This window comes from Tetrao urogallus (assembly GCF_951394365.1).
Source record: "Tetrao urogallus genome assembly, chromosome: 15".
Lineage (NCBI taxonomy): Eukaryota > Metazoa > Chordata > Aves > Galliformes > Phasianidae > Tetrao > Tetrao urogallus.
In genome coordinates this window covers 355,449-380,412 of record NC_136828.1, presented here as the reverse complement: position 1 = coordinate 380,412, position 24,964 = coordinate 355,449, and the positions used below count along the sequence as shown (strand labels likewise).

Here is a 24,964-nt window from a genome sequence, read left to right as displayed (position 1 = left end):
TCTGTGCATCAGCAGGCACTGACCATTCTGCACTTCTCAAGAGATTCTGGATGTTCTTACAAGTGAATGCAGCAGTTGAAGGAAGAACTGCCTGTGCACAGAAGGAATTGCAAAATTACCTTTGGAATGTTTCCTTCTAGTTAATTATGAATTCGCAGGGCAAAGATTTATTGAGCATGACCATTTTTGGTAGAAAAATGAATCCATTTCACTGATGATTGATTTTCTCTTGGTAAAGTCAGTGCTTTTTAACGTGTTGTGACAGTCATTGGAAAACGCAGATCAGACACAAAGAAGTAAGTTTTCTTCTGATTTGCCATAAAGAAAACTAAAGCTAAGTAGAAAAAAAAACCCATTATTCACCATCGACATGTCATCCCATCATTAGAACATGTTAGCCTTCCCAGCAGTGCGAGGACCCTTTTGCTCCTGTGAGCGAGCAGCTCAGTCACTGCTTTCTTCTCATTTGTCCAGCCCGGATCACGTTATGTATCATAGCTCCCACTGCAGAGATGAAGTTTTGTAGTAAGCTTCTTTTTCTGTTGTGTGAATGAAGAGCATGAAGCCATTATGCATTTATATTAGCCTGTTTGTAGTCTTGGTGCCTCTGATAGGAAACAGAATAATTTCTGTCATTCTCTCAAGACAGAGACCTACCATGGATTCATATCTCAGTGAAAGGAGAATGAATGAACGTGCTTAAAGGTTGAGATCCTCAGGATTTAGCTTCGGTCATTAAAAGACTAGAACATGCAGGAGAAAACCCATCATTCTCATATGTAATAGTCTCTGCTGTTTCATGCAGTACATGTGAATGGTTTTTGCATCAGTTTGAACTGATCACGTCCAATATAACAACACTGCACCATTAATGAGAGTTAAAAATGGTTTAAAGAGAACTTTTTAATGTTTCCCTCAGACGCACTTCTGATTTATAAAATGTCATTAGGCAGTCATTTAGGACTTGGTGCAATTTGCTTCTCTACTTGCTCTGTGTCGTAAGGATGCTGTGTGAGTGACATTAGTGCCTGCTTACGTGGTGCTTTTCTCCCACACACAGAGGCTTTATTCTGAGCATGTTAAGCTGGGCACACAGCTCGCATCACTGAGTGTAACCCACCTGAAACCCACGGCACTACGCAAGCAGAAGTCAACAGAAAGGTTTCCTATCTGGTATGTGTTGTGTTTACTGTGTGTGGGGCAGACTGCTCGTTTAAAGAGTACATTTTAACAATGCCCTGCTTTGCTTGGTAAAAGCAAATGCTGTTACATACATCTTTTAAAGCCACCTAATCTGTGTTCTTCCTGAAAGTAAGCATTTGTCTTGACTTGTTGGAATCTGTCCAGCCCAATGGTCCCGATGGCAAGTGGGGTTGCTGTGGTCCTGGAGAGTTTACAGTTGTTCACTCTGCAGCCCGAGGAGAGCGATGCTCCGGTTCTTGTTGTTTGTTTCATCTGAATGGCTTTAGATTTGCTAAGAAGCACAAAGAGTCATTCATTTTTGATTAGTTGATTGATGACACTGCATGTGTGCTCCATTGTTGCAGAGCGTGGGGGGTTTCTCTGGCCAACCATTCCCATTTGCAATTGCAACCTAATACCTGGGCTTTGAAGGGAATGAATATTATAACTGCCTATTGACTGAGGAGGAAAAGAATATTTTCCTTTAGAAAAAAAAAGGTTTTGCTCTGTCTACATTCCAATAAAAGGGGCAAGTCTGTGAAATGGTCTAATTTTGACAGTCCAGTGCAATTCACACATTCTTTAAGAAGTTGAATCTGAACAATAAAATACTGCAGATAATATATTACTTAACCACATGGTAAACAATTTATGCTGGTGTTTTAGGATATTTGCAGGGACAGTGCTTGGGAATGTTTTCAATCAGTGCAAACACAGAAATGAATCAGTTTGCTCTCTGTGTTAAGAGAGCAGGCAAAAGTTTCTTTGAGGGAGGGCAGCAAAGGGGTGTAGGGCTATGCTAATCCAGCTGAAAATCCCACGCAGAAAAAAAGAGTAAATGTGAGCTACTGAAACAGGCTGTACTTCCAGTTGCTGTCAAGTCCTTCAGAGTGACCTGTGGCTTAAACACCCAAATGTTTATTGTCTCAGACAGAAAAATGAAAACCTACCCAGCCATTGGTTTCTTCGTCCTCTTCGTCATCAGCTATGGCTCTTCTGAAAACTCCAGCACACCGAGAGGGTGCGGGCTGGACCTCCTCCCTCAGTATGTGTACCTCTGTGACCTGGATGCCATCTGGGGAATCGTTGTGGAGGCGGTTGCGGGAGCAGGTGTGCTGACAACATTACTGCTGATGCTGATTTTGCTGGTGAGGCTGCCCTTCATCAAGGAAAAAGAGAAGAAGAGCCCCCTGGGAATGCACTTCCTCTTTCTGTTTGGGACACTCGGACTGTTTGGACTGACGTTTGCTTTCATCATTCAGGAAGATGAAATGGTGTGTTCTACCCGAAGATTTCTGTGGGGAGTTATCTTTGCTTTGTGCTTCTCGTGCTTGCTAGCTCAGGCTTGGAGACTTCGCAGACTTGTTCGGCATGGGAAGAGTCCATCTGGCTGGCATCTTGCTGGTGTGGCCATCTGCCTGATGCTTGTTCAGGTCATCATTGCAACTGAGTGGTTAATACTGACAGTTGTCAGAGACAACAAGATGTCTTGCAGCTACGAACCAATGGATTTTGCTATGGCTTTGATTTATGTTATGTTCCTGATGGTATTTACCATGGGGTTTTCTCTTTTCACTCTCTGTGGAAAGTTTAAGAAGTGGAAGAAAAATGGAGTATGCCTGATTATAACGCTGTTTTTTTCCATTCTGATTTGGGTAGCCTGGATGACTATGTACCTCTTTGGTAATGCTGAACTAAAGAAAAGAGACAAATGGAGTGATCCCACTCTTGCTATTGCACTGGTGTCCAGTGGTTGGGTGTTTGTTATTTTTCATGCTATCCCAGAGGTCCACTGTACCATCCTTCCATCGCAGCAGGAAAACACTCCCAATTATTTTGACACTTCACAGCCTAGGATGCGCGAAACTGCTTTTGAGGAAGAAATACAGCTTCCTCGGAGCTACATGGAAAACAAAGCCTTTTCTATGGATGAACATAATGCAGGTAAGAATTTACTATTCATAACTTTATTTTTGTAGCAGCAAGGAAAATATCTGTGTGAGACATTTTTCGGGTGTCAAAAACAAGGCTTACTACGAAAGCCATACTTTACACCTTACATACAGCTTGCTTTCAATGTATTAATTAAAGCCACCTTAATGGAAGAAGAACATTAAAAAAATGTAATACAGAAAACAGATGTTTGGTTAAAATGTTAGATTTTTTTTTTTTTCATTTGCCTTTTTTTTCTTTGATAAACAGAACAATTTCAAATGTAAACAGACAACACCAAAAGCAGAAGAAAAACACAGTGGGAAAAATAACCTATTTTAAAACAGTACAATATTTTTTGCCTTTCTTAGTTAATAACATTTTGTATGAAATATGTTCCTAAAAAAAAACAAAACAAAACAAGAAATAAATTGAGTTCCTCATGCTACAAAGGCTCAGTCTCTTCAGCAACAGAATAATTACTATTAATCATACTACCATTAAAAGAGGACTCAGTCTCCTCTTGTGACACTGGAAAAAAAGATGCAAGGTGGCATATAGACAAGTTCAAAGACAGTCTTTGTTCTGAAGACTTTAACGTGCTAACAGAATATGCACAGACAGGTCTTACTTGCTTTCCCTGTCACAGCCACTGGATGACGCAGAACAATGTGGGATGACATGTAAAGAAAATTTGCAATGAAAATGTTGGAATGAGTACCAAAAAGGCCAGCAAACTGGTTGCTCAGGAGATCCAAAGCATTGCTGAAGGTTAAACACATATCAGGAAATATCCAGGACTGCTTATGTGAGCAGTGATGGAAATCACCTGATGGTGTTGAGGAGAGAAGGCTGTGTTCTGCTGATGCCTCATGGTTGAAGAAAGGATTTGGATACTACTCAAACTGCTTTAGTATCCAAGCCAATGGTTGCCACACTGTTATGGCAGTCCACAAAAGAAGGCTTTGGTTATATAGTCCAGGCACTTTACCTCTTTATTCATTTCCACCTATCTTTATTTTACGTGGGTCTTGATGTTTCCGCTGGATGTAGAGCAGGGATGAAGGAGAAGAGCACTCGTGTGACAGCGCTGGGTCAGGAAGGTATTTCCCTCCATGTGTTTTAGCAGCAACTTCAAAGGTCTCCGCTTTGGATGGAAGCTTTGAACAGAAGAGAGCAGTGGTAAAACAAAATGTGGATAAAAGAATAGCTGTTCATTACCAGCATTCCAAAGGAACTTCACTGTAGACTATAAATGCACTTCTATTTTATTTTACTGCTCTCCATCCCCCAGTAAATTAATGTCATAGTAACGTAAGTGCAGTGACTACAGAGGAGTTGTTCCTGACTAAGACAGAGCTAAAGAAAAAAATCAGATCTTTCACCCCCCATTATTTTCATTCATGCCTACACTTAAAAAAGAACTGGAAGCTCCATTTAGATCTGATTGGTCAGTGATCAGGTTTTGCAGTGACAAGGGTAGACGCCTGACAGCTATAAAATCATTATAGTATCTGTTTTAGCGTACCTTACGATGTTCTGTTCTAATCTGAATATAAAGTAATTCCTCATCTGATTCTCTTGTTAATATTTATCATAATAAATGAATGTCATTCCTATCCTCATGGCACGTGGAGGAAAAGATTGGATTCTCTACGTTGTGTACAGAACCATGACAACAGGGTTTGGAGACATAACTTACAGTAGAGCATTATTTAGAAGTAAAAGTATTCAAGTCACATATTATGGCATATTCTCTTCTGTTATTCATTTAATTAAATGTAATAAATTAATTAATGAAATGTAATTAAGAGTTCAGAAATTAAGGGAAGAGTACTTTCTTCAATTACGCATAATAACAGTGTTTCAGATTTTAAGCTCTACTAGCTGGAAAGTTTTGGAAGATGTGATTTATAGTTGGACTTGAAGGTCTTTTCTGACCTAGATGATTCTAGTGTTCTGTAACCAGAAATCAACTCTAAGTTCCTTTACTTTGTTTAAACAAATAGCTTTACTGAGAAAACATGCTTGGTTGGATGTATTTTCCATTAATTCATGCTATATAAAGCAATTTTTTTTTTTTTTTTCCTTTTTAAAAAGATTTTATCATTTTCAGACTTGGAATAACCTTTAAACTACAGGTTCAAATAAGCATGCATTCTCATAGTTTTTCTTACTGCTATGTAGCCCCAAGTCATACTTACCAACAGATCTGCTCTGTTCCAGGAATACCATTAAGCATTAGTAAGGCAAAACGGTTCTACATTCAGTTACTTAACCGTCATTTAAACAGCACACTAATTTTAACATTCATGTAACAGACATGTCAAAGTACTTAGGAGACTAACTTTCATTTCTGTCTCTTGTAAGAATATCAGTAAAGTATTTACAATCCCTGAAAAAGGACAACTTGAGTGAGCTCCCAGAGAACTGGAAGTGCAGTGCACAGTAATGGGGCAGCTTCAGCAAAGCAAACACAGTTTGCTTTCTGCATGAAGAACGTGGGTGTGAAATGTAGAGTTTTGCAGCTGTCATGAAACCCAAGCCTAAGAAGCTCTGCTGCTCGCCAAATTTTGTTTAACTGTTAGCACTAAAGTCATCCTCTGAGCCACCTACAAACAAAGCTAACAATTAAAAACACATAGGAGACTGTGACCTGGCATTTGTTCAATCCTCCTTGGCAATTTTTTTTAACCTACTGATCCTCTACATGAGTAGATGCATTTAATAATACCAGGAAAAATACAAGAGAAATAGTAAAACCACTAGGAAAAGCAAATCCCCAAATGAGTATTTATTCTGCCCACGCACTTTGTCTCTGATTCTCACATTAGGAGAATTTTAGACTTCTGGCAATAATAAGGAAGAAAAATTCAGCTAGCTTTGAAGGTACTGTCTCAGGATAGGATTGAAATTACCGTGCAAATTATATGCTAGAATGTGTAAATGTTTTACTGATAGCATGCATTATAAGGAGATCTTTTTTCTTTGTGTAGTACTAAATACTAGTGCAATCAGTTGTGTCTAAGGCACAGAAAGAAGCCAAACTGCAAAGAAGGAATACTACTGACCCTGAGATAGTTAAATATAAAATAAAGATACAGAATTGTGGGTGAACAGCAGATGAAAGCCTTTATTCTAGTGTTCTGGGAAAAAAAAAAGAAGAAAAAAAAAGTATGTAATTCTGTACATATATGAATTTTAAGTATAGAGTAAGTGAGGATCTGTATATACGTGAAGTCAATAGCTAAGCACTTGCAGGGCTAGATTCTTAAATACGTGTGATAAGTCTGTACTGCTCATCATCTCTGTGCACTACTCCCAGAGAGAAGAGAGCAGTGTACGCAGGACTGTGCATAGCAGTAGGCTCCATTTAAATCCTGATGCACACACTGCAAAGATATTAAATCCGGACTTCATTAAGGTTTATGCTGAAATTCCTCTAAACTTAGTTCCTCCGTTTTCAGCTGGAGAGCATAGAATAGAATTGTAATTTGAATTAAATCTAAGTGGAATTCTTGCCCCAGGTGCCCAATGCAGCACCTATCTGCCAGCTGACAGATGGGCACTGCCCGCTGGAACCGCTCGCACAGTGCGCATAAACGAGCTCTGTTCCTCGGCCACATCTGAATTCAGAGAAGCCATTCTTTACCCCTGAAGTAAAAAAAAACAGTATGTGTGTGCCAATCTCCTGTCTGGTTTAGACAGAAAGAAGCACATCTCTAACTCGGCGTCTCTTTCAGAATCCTGAAATCCAAACTTGTGCTAAAAGTCATGGAGAAGCTGATGTAGTTCTGCATTCGGAAGGACAGTCAGTGCCTTCTCTTTTGCTTCAGTCAATGGCTACGTTTAAGCTATTCGAAAGCAGTATTTACTTCATATTTCTAGTTTCTCAGGGTAAATATAATCTGAAACATCTGGAAAGTCCTTACGTGCTAGTCATGCTGAAGTAATGCTCAGGGGGACTGTGAGCATGCTTGCTGGCTCAAGCAGTGCTTTGGATCTCTGTCTTCCCAGTTTGATTGAAAGCAAAGTGTAATAGCATTTCACTTAACCCCACTGTATCCAGACTGATGCAGAAAGCACATGGCAAAAAACATTATTCAGGATGCATCACAGGTGCACTGACTGAGGATATTTAACTCCTGGTGAAATGAAACTAAGCAAATTTCAAGAAATGTGCCCCCATTCCACCGCAAGCAGTTACTTTTGTGTAAAACATTATTTCTTCTGATATCCATCCCCAACTCTGTAAGAAAAACTGCTGTTCAAAGTCAATACAAAAACTGATACGGCAGCATAAAAGTTAAAACCAGTGGCACAGTTCCCAGTAACTGCACTGGGAGCACGATATTTTATGACTTCAAAGGAGATGCACAGCATTACTCGTGTTCCTAAGAACAGTCTCTCTTTTTAAACGCAGCGCTAAGGACAGCAGGATTTCGCAACGGCAGTTTGGGAAGCCGACCTAGTGCTCCTTTTAGAAGCAATGTTTATCAGCCAACTGAGATGGCAGTTGTGCTAAATGGTGGGACTGTAAGTATCAAAATGTGATGATGTACCGATATATGCAATTGCTACTAATTGAAAAGCCTTCTGCATTTAGCTTGTCCAGAGCAGGGGGAAAGCTATAAATGCAAATTTGGGCAGCAAGTGTGCATGTAATGCTTCCCTCCCCCTTTAGAAAAGATGTCATTTGAAAGTATTTTGCTTTTCATTAATTGCCCCTTCACATTTTGCATTGTAGCTTGGGAGGACCCAGTGTTTTGGTAACTCTATCTATTCAGTGACCCCTCTGAATTACTTTTGTGTTAAAGTTAACTATTAAGTGACACAATTTCTAACCTGATCTTTTCTCAAGACACTGTGAATCACACAAATGTTTGCAAGCCAGTATTTTGCTTTAAATAAGAATCATTGTAGCAGATAGTGATAGCCTCTCACCTAGTTTCCATTTTCTTGCAAATGCACATAATTCTTTGTAAGATACAGACATAAAGATCTCTGGGAAATAAAAAGCAGTGTAGAATATTTTAATGATAACAACACTGATCTTTCTCTCTTAGGCAATAGTTTGGTATGCCACTATTCCATAGACTCGTCTTTTGCAGCGTGGTAGCTGTAGGAATGGCTTAGTGAGCTGATGCCAAACCAACCTTCCAAATATTTCCAGCATTACATGTAATTTGCGTTTAAGAAGTGGCATATAGTAGGCATAATGTTGAAAAAGAATTTTCATCCCCATATTTTTTCATGCATATCTATGTGCTTGTAAAAATCTATCCATGAGCTCTCTACACATGAGTTGGGTTGTTTTTTTTTAATTTTGAGTCATGAGCTGATTCCATAACGCAGCCTCTACATTTAAAGCCAAATAATGCAATCCAAATGCAGGTCTTTTTGTTTGTTTGTAAGAAAATACCATTTTGTTTGGATTTAGTGAACAAGGCTGACTAGATACAAGGATTCTGTCGTGTGGTAACACAGTGGGAACACATCAATTTGAATAAAAAGAGGTTTGTGCTTTGCTGTCAGTCATGAATAGCACCCTTTTGATGCTTGGTTTCATCCATGCCTGTGTTTTCTGGTACCAGAATATGCAGCTCAGGGAAAAGCAGTTCAAGGATGATGAGAAATTAAGGAATTTGCTTGGTCTTGTTTTGAGGTGAATACAAAACTTAATGGAGAGCACTGGATAGTAATATGAGAGAGAAACATGTATATAGCCATGGTTTCTACAGAGAGGTAAACGTGCCATGTGGGTTGAACATGAGTTTCATTGTAGTGCTTTGCTCTGGAAATACTGTACATGTAGCATGGTAACACTGATTGCTGAACAGACCAGAACTCCCAGTTATGGGTTTATTATCCTTATTTGCAGATACCAACAGCTCCGCCAAGTTACACTGGACGACACCTCTGGTGAAAGGCTGTAGGCTGTAGAGAATAAGAATCCTTGTTGCAGAATTATTCCCTGGCAGTGTGTCTTTGAGGGAGGAATTGATACCAGTACCAGAACAAAGCAACAGAACATCCAGGAGCTTGCGAAATCCCACAGAGGATTTTGTGTAAATGTGAACACCACGGAATGGATAAACTAACTGCAAAAAGAAAATTATAAGTCTGAAGCTAAATCTGAATTAAAACAGAGGTAGGCACACTTCAAAATGGAAGAGGGGGATATTGTATTCTGAAATGTAAGATATTCCCTTGTCTGTAACCAGTAACCAGTGTGCAAGGCAAGCCTGATTCTTTTTGTTGGATACCAGCTGCTTGCAAACTATCCTCCTCTCACCTAAACTTCACGTTGCCACAAGAGATTGCCACCACAGTGTGAAGACATGCAGGATTTCTTTCCATCTTGCTCCTTTTCCTTTCATTTGAAATGTCATGAAAAGTATATTGTTTGCCTCATGATCCAGCTGTACTGGAACGTCACGCGTTACTGCTCTGTGGCAACGCCGTTACCATCACGCTGTAGGTTGACACTCTTCTCTTTAAAAAGCTCATGTATGAGAAGCAGTTCTGGAGAGATGCAAGGTCTGTGCGTGCTTTATGCGAGCGCAGGAGCTTCTTGAGGCAGAGGAGTACAGGTCCAGCATAGGCAGCTCTTCGGCAGCCTGGAATTGGATTCCCTCCTGTTCCTCAACCTGGATGTGAGCAGAGTTGCACGTTCTCACTTCTCCTACAGAAGCAGCCATTAAAGGAATCTGGAGGGATACGCTTTGCAAAGAATTAGCTGGTGAGAGAACGTGGTTAGTGTTTGCAACGAGTGCGTTGTGATAGCAGATGAAGGGTGATGTCCATCGGTGCTGGTGGGCTGAGGTCTGTCCATAATGGGCTGGAGTCTGTCTGTGCTGGTGGGCCAAGGCCGGCGCCTTGTGGCAGGCTGGTCAGTGGCAGCTGCAGAGCACCGACCGCTTGACGGGAGGAACGCGGTGCGCGTAGGGCTGAGGCTGCTGCTTCCAATCCCTGTTTGTATGGGTAGTCTTACTGACTGCGGTTGTTTGTGCATTTAGTTGTGGTTGTGCATTTTAGTGGCTAGCTGGTAGAATCTCCCTTCTGGAGGTGGTTTGTTGTTGTTGTTTTTTTTTTACGGTGGTTTCTTCCTTAGTCATCCCCTCTGCCTCCGCTTTTTCGAGTTAAAATGGCAGCCTTTCTCAAAGCTTTTTATCTTTGTTTTCTCCAGGTTATTTAAAAGGTTCCCATTGCCCATTGTTTGTGTCTTGATTTTCATTACGTTTAATCAGTCATTCCTTTATTTAACATTTAATACATATCGGACATTGAAAACATCACCGTATCCTCACCATTTGGCCAACGTCAATCTTAGCTTTCCGGAATTCTAAAAGCAAATTGTTTTTACTTGAGGGCACAGGAAACATTTAACAAATAAACTCTGCATATGATATAATAAAAAACTATATTTTCGAACTAAAAAAATATAATGTACAAATAACCAAATAGCTTAGTAGCTTCACAGAAAGAAGTTACTTGCTTTCTACTGCAGAAGAAAGACAAGTATTCTATTTTTCAAGAGTCTTCCTGATTCTCCACTTACCTCCATTTCTGCAGAACTAGGAACCTAGTCCTGCAGACTGTACTCCCACAAGTAGTCCCTTTGATACCAGCCAGTCTACATACAGGTACAGAAGCTGCAAGACCAGTCCCTAAGTGTTGCACACAGATACATGTGTGCCTGTGTGTATATTTGTATATATATATATATATATATATGAAGGAATATATGTTGCCATTCTTGCCATGATCATCTTATGAGGTTTTACTTCACAGCTGTTCTCTTCCAGAAGCAATGTTTTTCTGTCATGCATGAGTAAAGGAACATGTTAGCTCCATGTTGGATATTCCCCCCTGCCCTTCCCTCCTCAAGGCAAAGGAAGCATGTGCTTGTTTAGGGATTGCTTATTTATTTTTTAAGTACCTAGATGGCCTAAGTAACCAAGTAGGGTAGGGGTGGATATTGCATGCTATCCAGTGACTTAGAAATACATCTGCTTTGTTAAAAGCAAAGCTTTAATTAAGTAAGATAGCATTCATGATATTTACCCTGAAAATGCATCACTTTGAACAATATAAAACCTGTTTTCATCACTTGCCTGCTGAATTTTGCTTTTAAAAATCAAATTTAAAAAATCACAAAGCTCTACTGTAAAAACATATAAGATGACCATGGCATAAATGGTAGGACAGTTTTCTTTTAAAAAGTTTATCATGCTACAACCGAGATTTAGGAACTACAATACAACTGCTACAGACCTTGGACAAAACTTTACAACATGTAGTTCTCTTAAGAAATGTTTTTTTCTGATAAATAGACTTCCCAATCCTGTTCCTAATGAAGCTGATTAGAATTTAAGGCCTTATGTAAGGATAGGGCCAGATCCTAGAGGCTGCTACTGGCATGACTACTGTAGCCAGTTAATCACTTGGGCCCTTCACAGGATTACTAAGTGGCAGGATTGGTCTTAATTTGTGGTGGTGAGGGTGTGGCAATAGATTAGGAAGGTCTTTATTTTCCAATTTTGTACAATTAGTAATAAGCAACTTTTTTTTTGTAAGTCACTGGTTCGTGATGTTAAATGCTCCAATAAAAATGTGATCGAAGAAAGGCACCTTTATGTTAGCTTATATTTCTGTTACAGTCAACAATTTGTTTGCTTTTGCCTTTTATGAGTTATCTAGAATGTAAAGCATCTGTGAACAACATAGTAAGTGTAAGCACAAGCCTTTCACAGTTCAGTTAATTAGGATTTTATAGTATAAAAGCTACTGTGTTGTCCCTTGATGGCTATGTGATCATGGTGTTTCCATACAGAAAAGTGAAACTGTAAAACATCTGAAAAAATTGTTACCAGATCAAGATTTTTAATAACTGGCTTCTGCAGTTGGCCAAGAAGAGTTCAGAGCCATAATTTTACAGGTCCTGTCCTGCTTTCAAATGAGCTGAGGGCATCTGACACTGGCCAGAAAACATGTAGCATCTTCAAAACAGCACTCTCAGTACATACACTTGTTTCTAGAAACAAGGTACATGAAATATAGAACTAGTTGTATCTGTTTTTAGTGTAAACACGGGCATCTTGGTTGGCTTTGGAGCTTGATGCCTTGGGCCTCACCAAAGACAGTGCAAAAGGGAGCATTGTAGCTTTTATAATAAAACAATTGGACTACTCTACCAACTTACAGGATTACAAAGCAGGTGCTTTTTATTAACTGATGAGAGCTAAAGCTCATTTTTGATAGATGATATATATTTATTAAATGTATTAATGTGTGTTTTATAACATACCCTTTTTTCCGCTGATTGTTGCATACACTGGTATATTATTAAGAACATCTTTAAAGGATTTTCAAGACAATCAATGCATACCATGATGTCTGTACATACATATACAAAACTACAAAGGTTGTAAAGCATGGGCAAATGTTTTATTTTCAAAATGCTGTTCTTAACGAGAATAAAGGCTTTACTATTTACTTACAATGCTTGTGTTAACTCGGTGTTAAAACCCACATTGAATTTTTCTGCAGAAGCAAACTTCTGGTGCTACAGACAGCTTTATCCTGCAGTGACACTGTGGGTGCGATTCTGCAATGTGAGCTAAGTTGAAGTGAAGGAAGCTGGCTCCTCCACCTTTGATCACATTCCCACACTTGCTCCTGGCTCTGGCATCCACCAAACCCTCTGTGAGACACTCAAGGAGCTGTGCAGACAAACTCTTAACACTACTGCTGATTTCTATTCTTCCAGTTGGCTCAGCAGTTTCCTGAGCTGGCTCAATTGCTAATGCCTGTGAAAAGGAGGGGACAGGACCACACAGCTGCTGTCTTACCAAATCTTCCTGATCTGGTGAAATGCATCAGCATCCAAAAGAAGAAAAAAAATGAGGGGTTACTGGTATAATAGTGAATCAGAATCATAGAATTGCTCAGGTTGGAAAAGACCTTCAATGTCAGCAAGTCCAACCACAACCTAACCATACCAACCTATCTCTAACAACCCTCCATTAAATCATGTCCCTGAGCACAAAGATGGTGTAAGTCATGGAAGAAATTGAAGTTGGATCACAGCAGAGCTAGGTGGTATCCACATTTTACCATGATTACCTTCCAGTCAATTAGACCATTGTTGGACTTATACAGAAAAAGCAGCAGAACTGCAAATCGCAGAATCACAGAATGGCCAGGGTTGGAAGGGACCTCAAGGATCATGAACCTCCAACCCCCGTGCATGCAAGGCCACCAACCTCCACATTTAATGCTAAACCAGGCTGCCCAGGGCCCCATACAACCTGGCCTTGAACACCTCCAAGGACGGGGCATCCACAACCTCCCTGGGCAGCCTGTTCCAGTACTGTGACATTACGAAAGGCCTAAGTAGAACTATGCTTGGCCAAGCTGAATTTAAGAAACCATGGGGTCATTCGCAAGGGTACCCAATCCGATTTTTATTCTGCTTGCTTATTTTGTAAGTGCACATATGTGAGATCACTGAAAATGCCATCACTGTGATCTGAATTTTACACTTTCTCAGCACATATGCTAAGTGACAACAAAAGGTCCACTGACTTTTCCCCTGCAGAAATGCAGAGCAACCCTAGCTTTCCTTGCCTTTGCAGGATTTTTGAAAATGAGACCATTATGAACAGAGCATGAATTTGCACAAATTGTTGCAGCCCTGCAGAAATCGGAACTACTCCAGTTCTAACTGAAGATGCAATTTATTTTATCCATAGTTTTTTACCTATCAGAAGAGTTTTTTTTATGTAACCATTCAGGAACACAAACCTGGACACAAACGTTTTAGCTAAATTTGCAATTCCCGTCTGCTTGAACAAAACTGTGGCCACTTACATTGGGACAGAATTGGCCCCTGATGTAACCTCTCTGATTTATAACACCTCACACGTCAAAGTAAAACTGTCATGCTAACCTTTCTAAATCAGTACTACACAAGTTAGTTCATGAGCTCCATGTTTTGGGAGCTTGGTGAAAAAACCATAATTGAAATGCTGAATCATTTTGTGTATGTTCTGAGGCTTCCAGTTTGCTTCCCACTTTAATAAAACATTAAATACTCAGCTTTCGAAAACATGCACATAAATCAGAATGTAGACATCCACGCTTCCACAGCAGATGCTCTCCTACTCAACACAAAAACAAAAATCCCCCATCCAGCCAAAAAAGTGTATTTTTTTTCTGTGTATGTCGTTTTTTGTTCTAACAAAGCTTCAGCACTCAGATACTTGCACACAGTTCTCAGCGCTGTCTGTGGGAATGGGGCACGTGTAGCTGAGGGCAGAGGGTGTCAGAAGCCACTGGGTTGTTAAAAATGAAAGCAGCTCTTTGAGTTTCTTGCTTTGAAGAATTTTCAATTAAAAGTCAGTGATGAGTCATACAATTCACCTAGCACATAAATATATTTTTGTCATTTAAGAACAACAAGCAAGGTCAGTAATGAATAGTTTTTCTATGTCTCAGTGGAAAGAAGAATGTTATCCATGTGATTGCAGAGGGTCTGCCAAATGGGAAAAATGAGTCAAACAAAGAGCACAGGGTTGCTTGCTGGAGTAAACAGTTCTAAATGAACAAAAGCTCTACATAAAAGTGAAATGTCCCAACTCCTAATGAAAGCTGTTTTCAAAGCTCTGTATTCGTTCAGAATGCTGTAATACAGATTAACATAATGTTTGCCTTCTCTCGATAAAAGAGTTTGGTTTCTCAGCATACTGTGATTCCAGCTGTCACATTTCATTCTTAATATTTTAATATTTTACAAATATTTTAGATTACAAATTTTAAATTATAAAGATAAAAATCTATTTACTTACAAGATGGATCGTCTATACTGTATGCTTTTCACATCAAGCACATTTATTGGGAAGTTACATTGAAGCCAAAGAAGGACATTCAAGCCAAAAAAAATACTTTCACATACAGTTTCAGGAGTGCCTAGTTACCTTTCTGAGGTATGAAGCTGTAAACCAGCAAACAAAAACTTTGGTATGTTCCCAGAATATTGGGCTGCAGCACTCCGATGGGCTCATTTAAGGTGCTCAAAGTGCTGCCAACATGGAAGATCTTTGCTAGTAGAAAACATAAAGGAAAAGTGATACATGATGAAGAAGAAGCACAGTCAATGCCTAAGAAACCCCAGGTACAACCACGGTGGCCAGATATCTGATTATTTGATATTTCTTGATGTAATGAGGCTGTCCTTTGTAAATATTTTGTAAAAAATGCAGAAAGTTCCAAAAGCCCAGGACTCACACATGCTGTCCAACATTAGGACAAGCCGGTCTCTTAGGTAGCTTCTAGGTTTTAGTTAGGAGCTTCCATGTCTTATCATACCCTGTGTTACTTAAGCACAACAATTTTGAATCACATCATGCTAACCAGGGAGCACAGGTTGTCAACATGAATTGGGATTTCAGAGAGTTATTTAAATAGCTTTTGACATATACTTGCTTCCTATGCTGACAGAAAAGTAAGATGTCCTTAGGATTCAGATAGGCTGGAAGGATGGGGAACAAAGTCTGCCTGCCTAAGTCTTTTCACTAGAAATTTCCATTGGAAATATTCTTCAGGCCATGACACCTCAAGCTGAACTAACTTGCTTTAATATTTTTAAAGGCCTAAGGAAGATGATTTGTTGGCAGATTAGCATAACTCCCACGGAGTTTAGAACTATTTACATGAGCTGATAATCCAACACATTTTTTCAGGCAACACCTATCTAAAAGCAGTGAATAGTGTAAATGCTGATATGAAGAACAAGCTTACCACCATTGCTACTTACATGCTGAATTTTAATCTCTGAAGTCTTACGAGTCCTGCCATTCTTTCAGCAGGAGCAAGAGAAAGACCCATTTCCATTTTCAATGGCCTTAAAAATGCTAAAGCTGAACAGCACTGTTCCCATTTTATCCCTCTCCCTCCTTACACTAACAGATTACCACCGTTGCACGAATGTGATTCTGCTGCAGCGAAGGCCATCCCCTTTTAGAGAGATTTCCTGCATGCTGGGGAAAGGCATATGGACATAACTGGGCAGAACAAGCTGCCTGAGGATGCCAGGTAGACTGGGGTGATTGCAGTCTGGGCAGTGCCAAGAGAACCATTTTGACAGGAGGTTGGACTCAGCTCCCAGAAAAAGGACAAACCCCTTAACTCCCAAGTTGTTCATGTAACAGAATGTGTAAAAAAATTCTGCAGGGAATTCCTAATCATGAATTATACATTCATAGGAAATGTAATGTGAGATTTAAATAGAAGTGGAACATAAGGTATTATCACAATATTTTATTTTGTTCTAAAACATCAGCGCCTGCTTCGAGACCCAAGGCACAGAGCAGCTGAGGCCCTTAGGCATTATGGCCATGTAAGTTTATAAAAAACAAAAACCCAAACAAAGAAAAGGAGAGATCTTTTCAGGTGCTTTTCTGCAATCACTATTCAGGATGTGAAATGAACAGTCCAAATGTCCATTCTGTAACACATAATCACCCCCACATCTTATAGTGGTGTTTAGAACAGTCTCATAGTTTAAGATTTACTGGTAGTGCTCATTATTTAAAACTGACAAATAGTGTAGGGATAGTGTAGTGTAGGGATTTCTGATATATGGTTTCTATCTGTACAGGGCATATGTTTTCTACTGCCAGAGTAGATAAGGTTGTTGTCACCAGTGCACTCATGTTACTGATTTTAACAATTCCTATTTCAAACTGCAGCCACATGCATGTCCTAAATCAAGGATGCTACAACAATTAACACCAGCGGAGACTGCACTTAATTTCTTTGTGAGTGAGGTGAGGGTCTCTGAGCAGAGCTGTTAACTGAGCCATATTTTTGACTTGCAGCTCCCACTACAATAATTTGTTTGTCTGCCACATGCCTCGGAAATGCAGCTTGTTCTACATAGTTTATGGTACTGATGTTGCAGTGTTGAAGGCACAGATGATGGCCAAAAGAAGCACAGAGTTTGAATGCATTTACAGTTTCAGTCAACTCCTGGGAGTGGAATATTCAGTAATCTGCAGAACTCCAACTACACATCAAAGGATTGCCTGCCTAGGACTTTGTCCTTTTCACATATACATTAGGTACAAACATCCTTACCATCTATTTTAGGTAACAGGCAATTTTCCCTCATCTTAATGAACAAATAAACCAGAATTCTGTAAAATCTGGTTGTTTCAACTTAACAGTGAACAGCCTATGACCTACTTTATGCTACGTACTACTGTAAAATACAACTGGTTTGTGACAGAAGCTTATGAAAGGTTTATACACCCACACTCTGTTTAAATTATAAAAACAGTGAGAATTACATTTAGTAATTTAAACAGTTGAAAACAGTAATGAAAAAAGACTCAAACAATTAGAAGATGAAAATCCATTAAAGAAAATATATTGGAATAACTTACTAGCAAGGGCTTAGGGTAAAAAATATATATATAGAAATCAGTTTCACCCTCGCCTCCCAGTGAAATGCCAAAGAAGCCTGAGCGTGAAACTGGAGCTGCCAGCAATCTTTCTGAAATAAGACCTGAGTTTCAAAGAGACAGCTCTCTATGAAAAACGTGTATAATTTTAGCCTCTTATTATTGGAAGTCAACATGCAGGCAACTGTTAGTGAAATCTTTCACTTCAGGAAATGTTCAGTCACTTGTAATAGGGAAGTGAAGAAACGATACGTTAAAAAAAAAACAACAACAAACTACAAACAACAATAACAAAAAACGAAACTGAAACGTTGTGCCCATAGACATGTCTGCTTCCCACAAATCTGAAATGCAACTCCCAAATCACTCATGTAACAGTGTTTTTGTAAAAGGGGCATAAAAAAGAGACAGGGCAAACCCAACTCTCCAAAGCACCCACAGAGGCTGTGAATCACTTACTGTCGCCACAAGGACATTTGCTGTAGCCCCACACATTGCAGCAGAGGGCAGGTGGTGCCTGAGCAGCCCCTGCTTTGGGCCCAGGGCTTTGTTGGGGCCCAGGGCCTCCCTCAAGCGCCAGGCATACACAGCCACAATGGTTGCATTCAATGCCTGGAGAACAAACTACTGCAGGGAATTTGTTTATCCACTTACATTCAGACTAGGGAAGCATGAGACCCCCAGCTAGCAAAAGGCAGTAATGGAGATGAGAAAAAGGACTGGAAGATGTCTAGCAGTATAGTACCATACTTCCTAATATTTTGACCAAAAGTTGAAGCATTCATTTCAAAATATCCAGATGACATTTTTACAATTCAAGGTTTACAAAGAGGAAAGCACTGACTGACATCTATTAAACTGCATGAACAGCTGAGATGAACACCTGAGTCTGGGAGAGCACAAAGCATGCAGAATTCCTGTGCTGGGGACTGCATGGCCTATGCCCGCCCAGCCATCAAGCAGAGAGAGGCAGCCACAGAAACACAGCCAGTCAAGGAGGAAGATCCTGGACTGAGAGAAAAGTCCAGAATGAAGGCAACCAGCACATCTTCAGCAAGAGCTGATTGCTGCAGCTCTTCCAGGCAAGTAGCTGAGATGCAAAAAGCAGAAGTTGGCTGGAAGTGGGGCCCCCCAGAAAGCATTTGGGGAATGATGGGCAGAAGGCAGAAGGGGAAGTTAGGAACAAGTAACTTGTGTGTTCTGCAGTTTGTCCTTCATTAATGGTCTTTCTTTTCCTGCCTCCTTGTTTTATTCTTCTCAACCAAATTAGTCTCAAATCTAGTTTTGCTGCAGAAATATTTGGAGGTTTTACTTCTTATTTGAGAGCAGCCTTTCCTTTGGGGTTTTAACACATCTCATAGTTAGTGTAAAGATATACATTTGTTTTCATATGCCTGAATTAAAAAAACCAACAGAGTTTTCAATGTTCAAACGTTTCAAATGCTCTCGTTTTTTCACTATTATCTTGTAAACATTAAAAGAAAATATATTGCAAAGCCCACGAAGAATTTCTCCCCTCCTTAAAAACAGAAAAACAAAATGCATTTCTATAATCACAGAACAATCAGCAAATAGCACTGTCTTCTTTTCCACTACAGTCATTATTACACTACAATCATTCTTAAAAATTGCTCAGTGATGGGTGAAAGTACAACTTTGGTGCTGGAAGATTTGTTCGACCTTGTGCTGCTGGTAACTGTGTAAGCACAGTTCAGAAGATTGCATAGTTTGTAGCTTATCTAAATTGCCATCTTTATTTACTTTTTTGTCTCAAACACTCCCAGCACAGTTTCAGAAATTAAAGTGACTGTCATCTTTGTCACTTTTCAAAGACGTCTGAGTTCAGGGTGTGGACCAAGGCAGAATCTACATCATGAGCCTTATGACTTTTATCACTACATTCTCAGCTGTTCATGCCAAGATTAAACTTTCAGAAACATCTCAAGCATCTCGAATTAGACTTGGTGAAAAACATCACGTACTCAGCCACAGGCACTGCTTTGTTCTTGGATCTCCTTCCACTTTTAAAAAAGAAATTTCAATGTCTTTTGCGCCACTGATAACTTACAGATCTACTTTTAAACTGAAAGCAACTACACGCCTGGTTCAGAAAATCATTCTGAATACAGCACTTTTGCTTGGGAAAGAAACAATGGAATGTCTGTAAATACAGTGATTTTTTTTTTTTTTTAGGAGTAGAATTGTTCTAGTTGCACAGTGGCAGCAAGAAGCCTTTCAATTCATACAGTTCATCACAGTTGCAAAATCATCAGAAGACAAACCTGCAACATTTCATATGTTAACAGATATTTTCATATAACTTAAAAGTGTGGGACCATGGAATATGGGGAAGTCTCTGCTTACAAGAACTTCATAATGAGATCAATTAAAGAATTAGATGTATTATTACAGGAAGACTGATTAAATCACAAAAGAAAAAAAAAGTAAAGAAAAAATTGGCGCGTACCATGCTTAGACATGACTACACTTCAACCTCCCTTGATCAAAGTGGAAAAAAATAAGGAAGCAGTAACCCAAGATGTAGAAATAATGAATTCCTTACATTTTACTGAGCTGAATTTTCATAAGCAAACTTAAAAATTTTTAAGAGATCCATTATCTACTCAGACTTTGTCTTCTGCTAATCCAATATTACTAATTATGGTACTTTTAAAGCCTAGTGTAACACGTGACTCTCGGGAGCAAAAAGTTTACTCCTTCTGGTATTTTGTCTGGGAAACTGCTCACTCTGCAAACATGCATGCAATTGTAACTTCATTTATAGACTCATCAGTGAGTATGTGCTAGAGTCCATGACTATATTCACATGCTTAAGAAGTTCCAAGAAGTTTCATCAGGCAGAACTTTTCTTTCTGGGCACTGAATTTAATGTTTTTCCATTCTGTTTCATTGTAATATTGTTATTTATTGTGATACAATCGTGATACAGCCATCCTTCTCAAGAATGCAGACAAGACTTCCCCTCTCCAGCTTAACTTGGTAAACCTACTCAGTTTTCAAATCCTTCTTCATAATTCAGATGGAGACATATCACAGCTGCAGGACTGACCACATTTCCTTACTTCATGACAGTATGCATCTGTTCCTGCTTTAGCACAACACATGCTCCTAAAATAAGCAGCCCATCCCTCCTTTATCTATCTGCTGCCTCATTCATACTTTCAAGGATTTTCCAGTGAAATAACACCTACATTCTGAGCTCATCCAGCATGTTGCTGGTTGCACTCATCCAAGGCAAAAGAAAGAATCTTTTAAAGCACTATTCTTAAAAGCTCCCACCAAAGGCGAGTAATAACTTCTGCCAAAGGAGAAATATAGCTTGAAAATCAAGTGGCGTGCAAAGAAATATTCCATCCTGTGTCTCGAAATCAAACCCTCCCCATCTGAAGATTACTTTATTTCTCAGTCTGGTTTAATTATGTTTTCCACATGCAGTGTTCATTCACTGTAACTTGGCAAAGCTAAGGCTATGGTGGCCTCTGAGAACAGGCAGCTAACAAAGCCACCAAGAAAGAAAAAAAAGGAAGCCTCAAGCTCATTTGCTGCTCATTCATAACTTCTGTGGTTGTTTTTTATTAGTGCAAGGGCTGCTCTGAAAGTAATGCCTCCTATTTCATCACATTGGCCCATGAGGTCAGAAGCAAATGTTGGTGGGATGGCAGCAGAGGCTGAACGTTCCCATCAATACTCCATTAAAATTTGTTGCTGTGTAACAGATGGCAGCAGAGGGGCACTCTGACAGAATGGTGTTGGACATGGAAATGCAGATGAAGCAAAAGGGTGTCACTGAATTCCTCCACGCAGAAAAAATGGCACTCACTGACATTCACTGATGCTTGCTGAATATTTACGGAAACCAAACAGTGGGTGGGTGAGGCACAGTGAGGGGTGGGTGCTGCATTTCCGCAGTGGTGACAGCAACAGCGGTTCACCTCCACTGGTGCAGATCTGGATGAGCCCAGCATACAGCTCTTGTTCACTGCTGGTGAAAATGCACAGCTAGCGGTGGTGACTGTATTCAAAAATGGTGTTTTGTAGCCAAGAATGTGCTCTTTCAAATGGTGTTACTGTGCTCTTTGTATCTGCTGTCATTTCCAAGGAAATAAGTAGAAGGCTTTACTTTCGGAGTGGCCTACATATTCTATGTTGAAGGTAATAATTTTTAAAACTTCTGTAAATACTCTAGAACTAATTTATCCCATCAACTATGCTAAACCAATGGATCTATACAGGCAAGAATTCTAATTCTCCCTACAAGTCTAAAGCTGTGCACCACTAAACTGAGTCCTGACTGTTATGCATTTCATTTCTACATTTTCAGTCTGTAAGTAGATACTGATAAAAGTAATTTACACTCGATGTATAGATCATTTTATGGAATGTAATTTTACAGCAATGGAGCAGTGTAGCAAACAATGCTATAACATTGTGACCTTAGATAAGGCTGAAAGAAATGTAACTTTTTCTTTGCACTCAAAGAGAAATTTATCAGCCACGCATTAAAAGAGATCAATAGTTCTGCAGGATGCTGTTTGTTTCCCCTATTTTTTTTCTTCAGTATTTTCATGCAAAGTTTTCACATGCTATATCCCAGTGTATGGGAACTTCTGAGTCACGGCCTGAACCTCTGATTGATCACCTGAGGCGAGCAATGAGTCAGCCACAGGAGCACAGGTGAAGGCAATTCCTAGACCTATTTAAGAGCTGGCTAGCAGGGGGAAGGATTTCTTCTGGAGATCCGCTCTGCTGGGGTTTTGTAAGGGAGCCCAGGATACGGGTAAGCTTTCTATCTACTCTCTTTTTGTTATCATAGTCTGCTTTACCTAACTCTCTTGTTTATTTCATAATTACAACATCTTAATATTCATTGCTTATACACCCAGAATACTTTTCAAAACAAGTGATAAGCAGTACATATGATACAATGATAGGAGAGTGAAAATTTGTAAAGTGAGGAAAAAAAGAGATGCTTTTAAATTCATTTTGAAGTAGGGGGAGAGTCAGGGGTTTACATGAGGTTGCTTTATACCCTGGCCCAGCACACCAAGCAGACATACCACAGAGGGTATGGTTTCACATGACCCTGTAGGCACAGCACAGCTCAGCTGATCTAAAAAGTGAGCTGCTATCTCAAATGGGTGGCATTGCTCCCCTCGCTACTGGGGCATCAGTTCCCTTGCACTGGATCTAAAGGCTGTGTCATACCGGGTTTATCCAGCAAAAAAGAAATGTGGAAGGCCACAGTGCAGAACAGAGAGCAGTCTTTGGGCAGATCAGCCAGCTGGAGCAGCTCACTACAAAGCCCTCAGCACAAGAGCCAAGGAAAGGAGAGATGGGTAGAAAGCTCAGCCAAGGAAGCACAAGGACTATCTTTTTGATGGGCAAGTTGGGCACCTCAGCTGCCCAAAGCAGATCACAAACTGGCCCCTACTTAAAAACAAACAAATGAAAATACTCAAAAGCTGTTTTGTTCTGCCAATGATCTTATAAAAATTAAGACTTCACAATTTGTTTCAATTATGATGGATGTGTTTACACACATTCTGAAAAGAGGAAAGTTAAGAATGCCTTTAAACTTGTTAATTACAATACAGCTGCATTTCTAACTTCCCTTTGGCATCATTTTTCAGCATCACTCTGCTTTCGGCACCAATATAATAAACACTTACCCAAGACAGACCCATGAAATAAGGTATAGGTAGCATTGTGCTGCGAGCTGCACCACAGCAGAATGTGACTGCTAGCTTGCATTTTGGCTGATATTTTCACACAGAGGTATGCTGATCCTTCTAGTAGTGTCAATAGAATCACATTACTGCTTGAGTCAGCATTTTCTAAAAGCTATCTGGCAGCTCACCATTCATCCCCCACAGTTAGATTCAACACTATTTACAGCATCTAATAAATAGGGTTTGAGTCATCTACAAATTTGAGATTTCATTGTTATTCTTGATGTAGCTAACTTTGTAAGACAATGATCTATCAACTTTAAAATGTTTTGATCTTAATGGTTTATTTGTGACATCTGAGCTTTCAGTAATAACAAATGCTTTGTCCTGCTTGATGCAAGGAGCTCAGTGGTTTAATTAGAGGGGAGATTTCACAGTAACGCAGTTAAATGCGTAGAAAGATGAGCTTAAGAAGCAGTTGTGTTATGCTACTAATTACTGCATAAGTGCTCATATTTCCCTTCAGTGCAGAGTCAGTTGGGTGAGACCACACCATGGACAAAGGCAGTGGAAACCAACTTCATTGACTTTACAGTGAAATGAGTTTTAAGAACATTAATAAACAGCAGAGTAGTAATAGCAGAAATACGAGCAGCTGGAGCACTAACATAATTAATTATGGCATCACAGCTGAGATTGATAATGAAAACCCCTGGACAGTAACTTCTTAAAGTGGTACAGCTGTTTCAAACAGCCATCTGTCTGTGCCCCAAGGCTATTTTATGTAATGGATAGTCTTATATTAATTTAGCAGGGCTCAGTCAAATAATTACAGAAACAAGTTGATAATATTGAAAGCTAATGTGATATAAGCAATATAAACTTGCACTGTTTGAAGCAAGAAATTGAAAAGGAACAATTTTACATCATACTTTGGAGTGATGGAACAGCTTTGTCCTACCATCCTAAAATAATTAATTTGATGACAGGAAATCTCTATGAGGATGATTAAAAGGAAGTTGTTTTTTCATTGGGAAACAATTGGTAGAGAAGGCAAGGGAACTCTTATCACTACATGATTCTCCAAAACAACTTAAGTGTAGTTTACAGAAAAATTTCTTCAGAGATGGGAGGTTTTTGGTATGAATTCAACAGCTGAATGGCACAGTGTCCCTCCCCCCCCCTCGGTCCTGACTTTTCTTGCTCACATCACATTCAGAATGGTTTCATCTTGTCCCCTGGAAGCATGCTTCAAGTTTCAACTTTTAAAACTTTCTATGCGTGAAGACGGTAAGCTGTAATCAGACATCTAATATCATTTACACCCTTTTTCAAAGTGTTGTGTTGGAAATATACTGTGGAAAAGTTTTTTTGAAGAAAAACTTGATCACTGCAAAAATTGACATTACACACAGTCAGATCTGCTGGAAGACAAGAAAATAAATACTCAGTGTTCTAAACATTTAATACTGAAGTGAGGCTTTGAAAGTCCTGTGTATAGCACAATGCAGATACAGAAAAGTTTGCCAGCTTGTAGCACCTTACATTATCATAGGCTGCTCTGAAAGTAATGCCTCCTACTTATTTCTGTGGAAAAAAACCAACAGAGCAAAATAACACCATCTGATAGAGCAAATTCTTGGTTACAAAATACAATTTTTTCAATGCTCTAGCTGTGCGTTTTCACCAGCA

General features: G+C 39.5%; 2 protein-coding genes across 2 annotated transcripts in view; one reads left to right on the top strand and one right to left on the bottom strand.

Annotated features, from left to right (window-relative positions):
• Window positions 1-2,096: 2,096 nt before the first annotated feature.
• GPRC5B (G protein-coupled receptor class C group 5 member B) lies at window positions 2,097-9,040 on the top strand (the record flags this gene model as incomplete). Its single annotated transcript, XM_079542926.1, has 3 exons — window positions 2,097-3,126; window positions 7,538-7,650; window positions 8,996-9,040. The coding sequence occupies 3 exons, from the start codon at window positions 2,097-2,099 to the stop codon at window positions 9,038-9,040; spliced, it is 1,188 nt and encodes a 395-aa protein (XP_079399052.1).
• Window positions 9,041-18,520: 9,480 nt separating this feature from the next.
• Window positions 18,521-24,964, bottom strand: part of IQCK (IQ motif containing K) — a gene marked incomplete at both ends in the record, with an annotated part of 37,834 nt that continues 31,390 nt past the window's right edge. Inside the window, one exon of the mRNA XM_079542789.1 lies at window positions 18,521-18,672. Within this exon, the coding sequence (XP_079398915.1) occupies window positions 18,521-18,672 (152 nt within the window). The remainder of the gene's footprint in view (window positions 18,673-24,964) is intronic.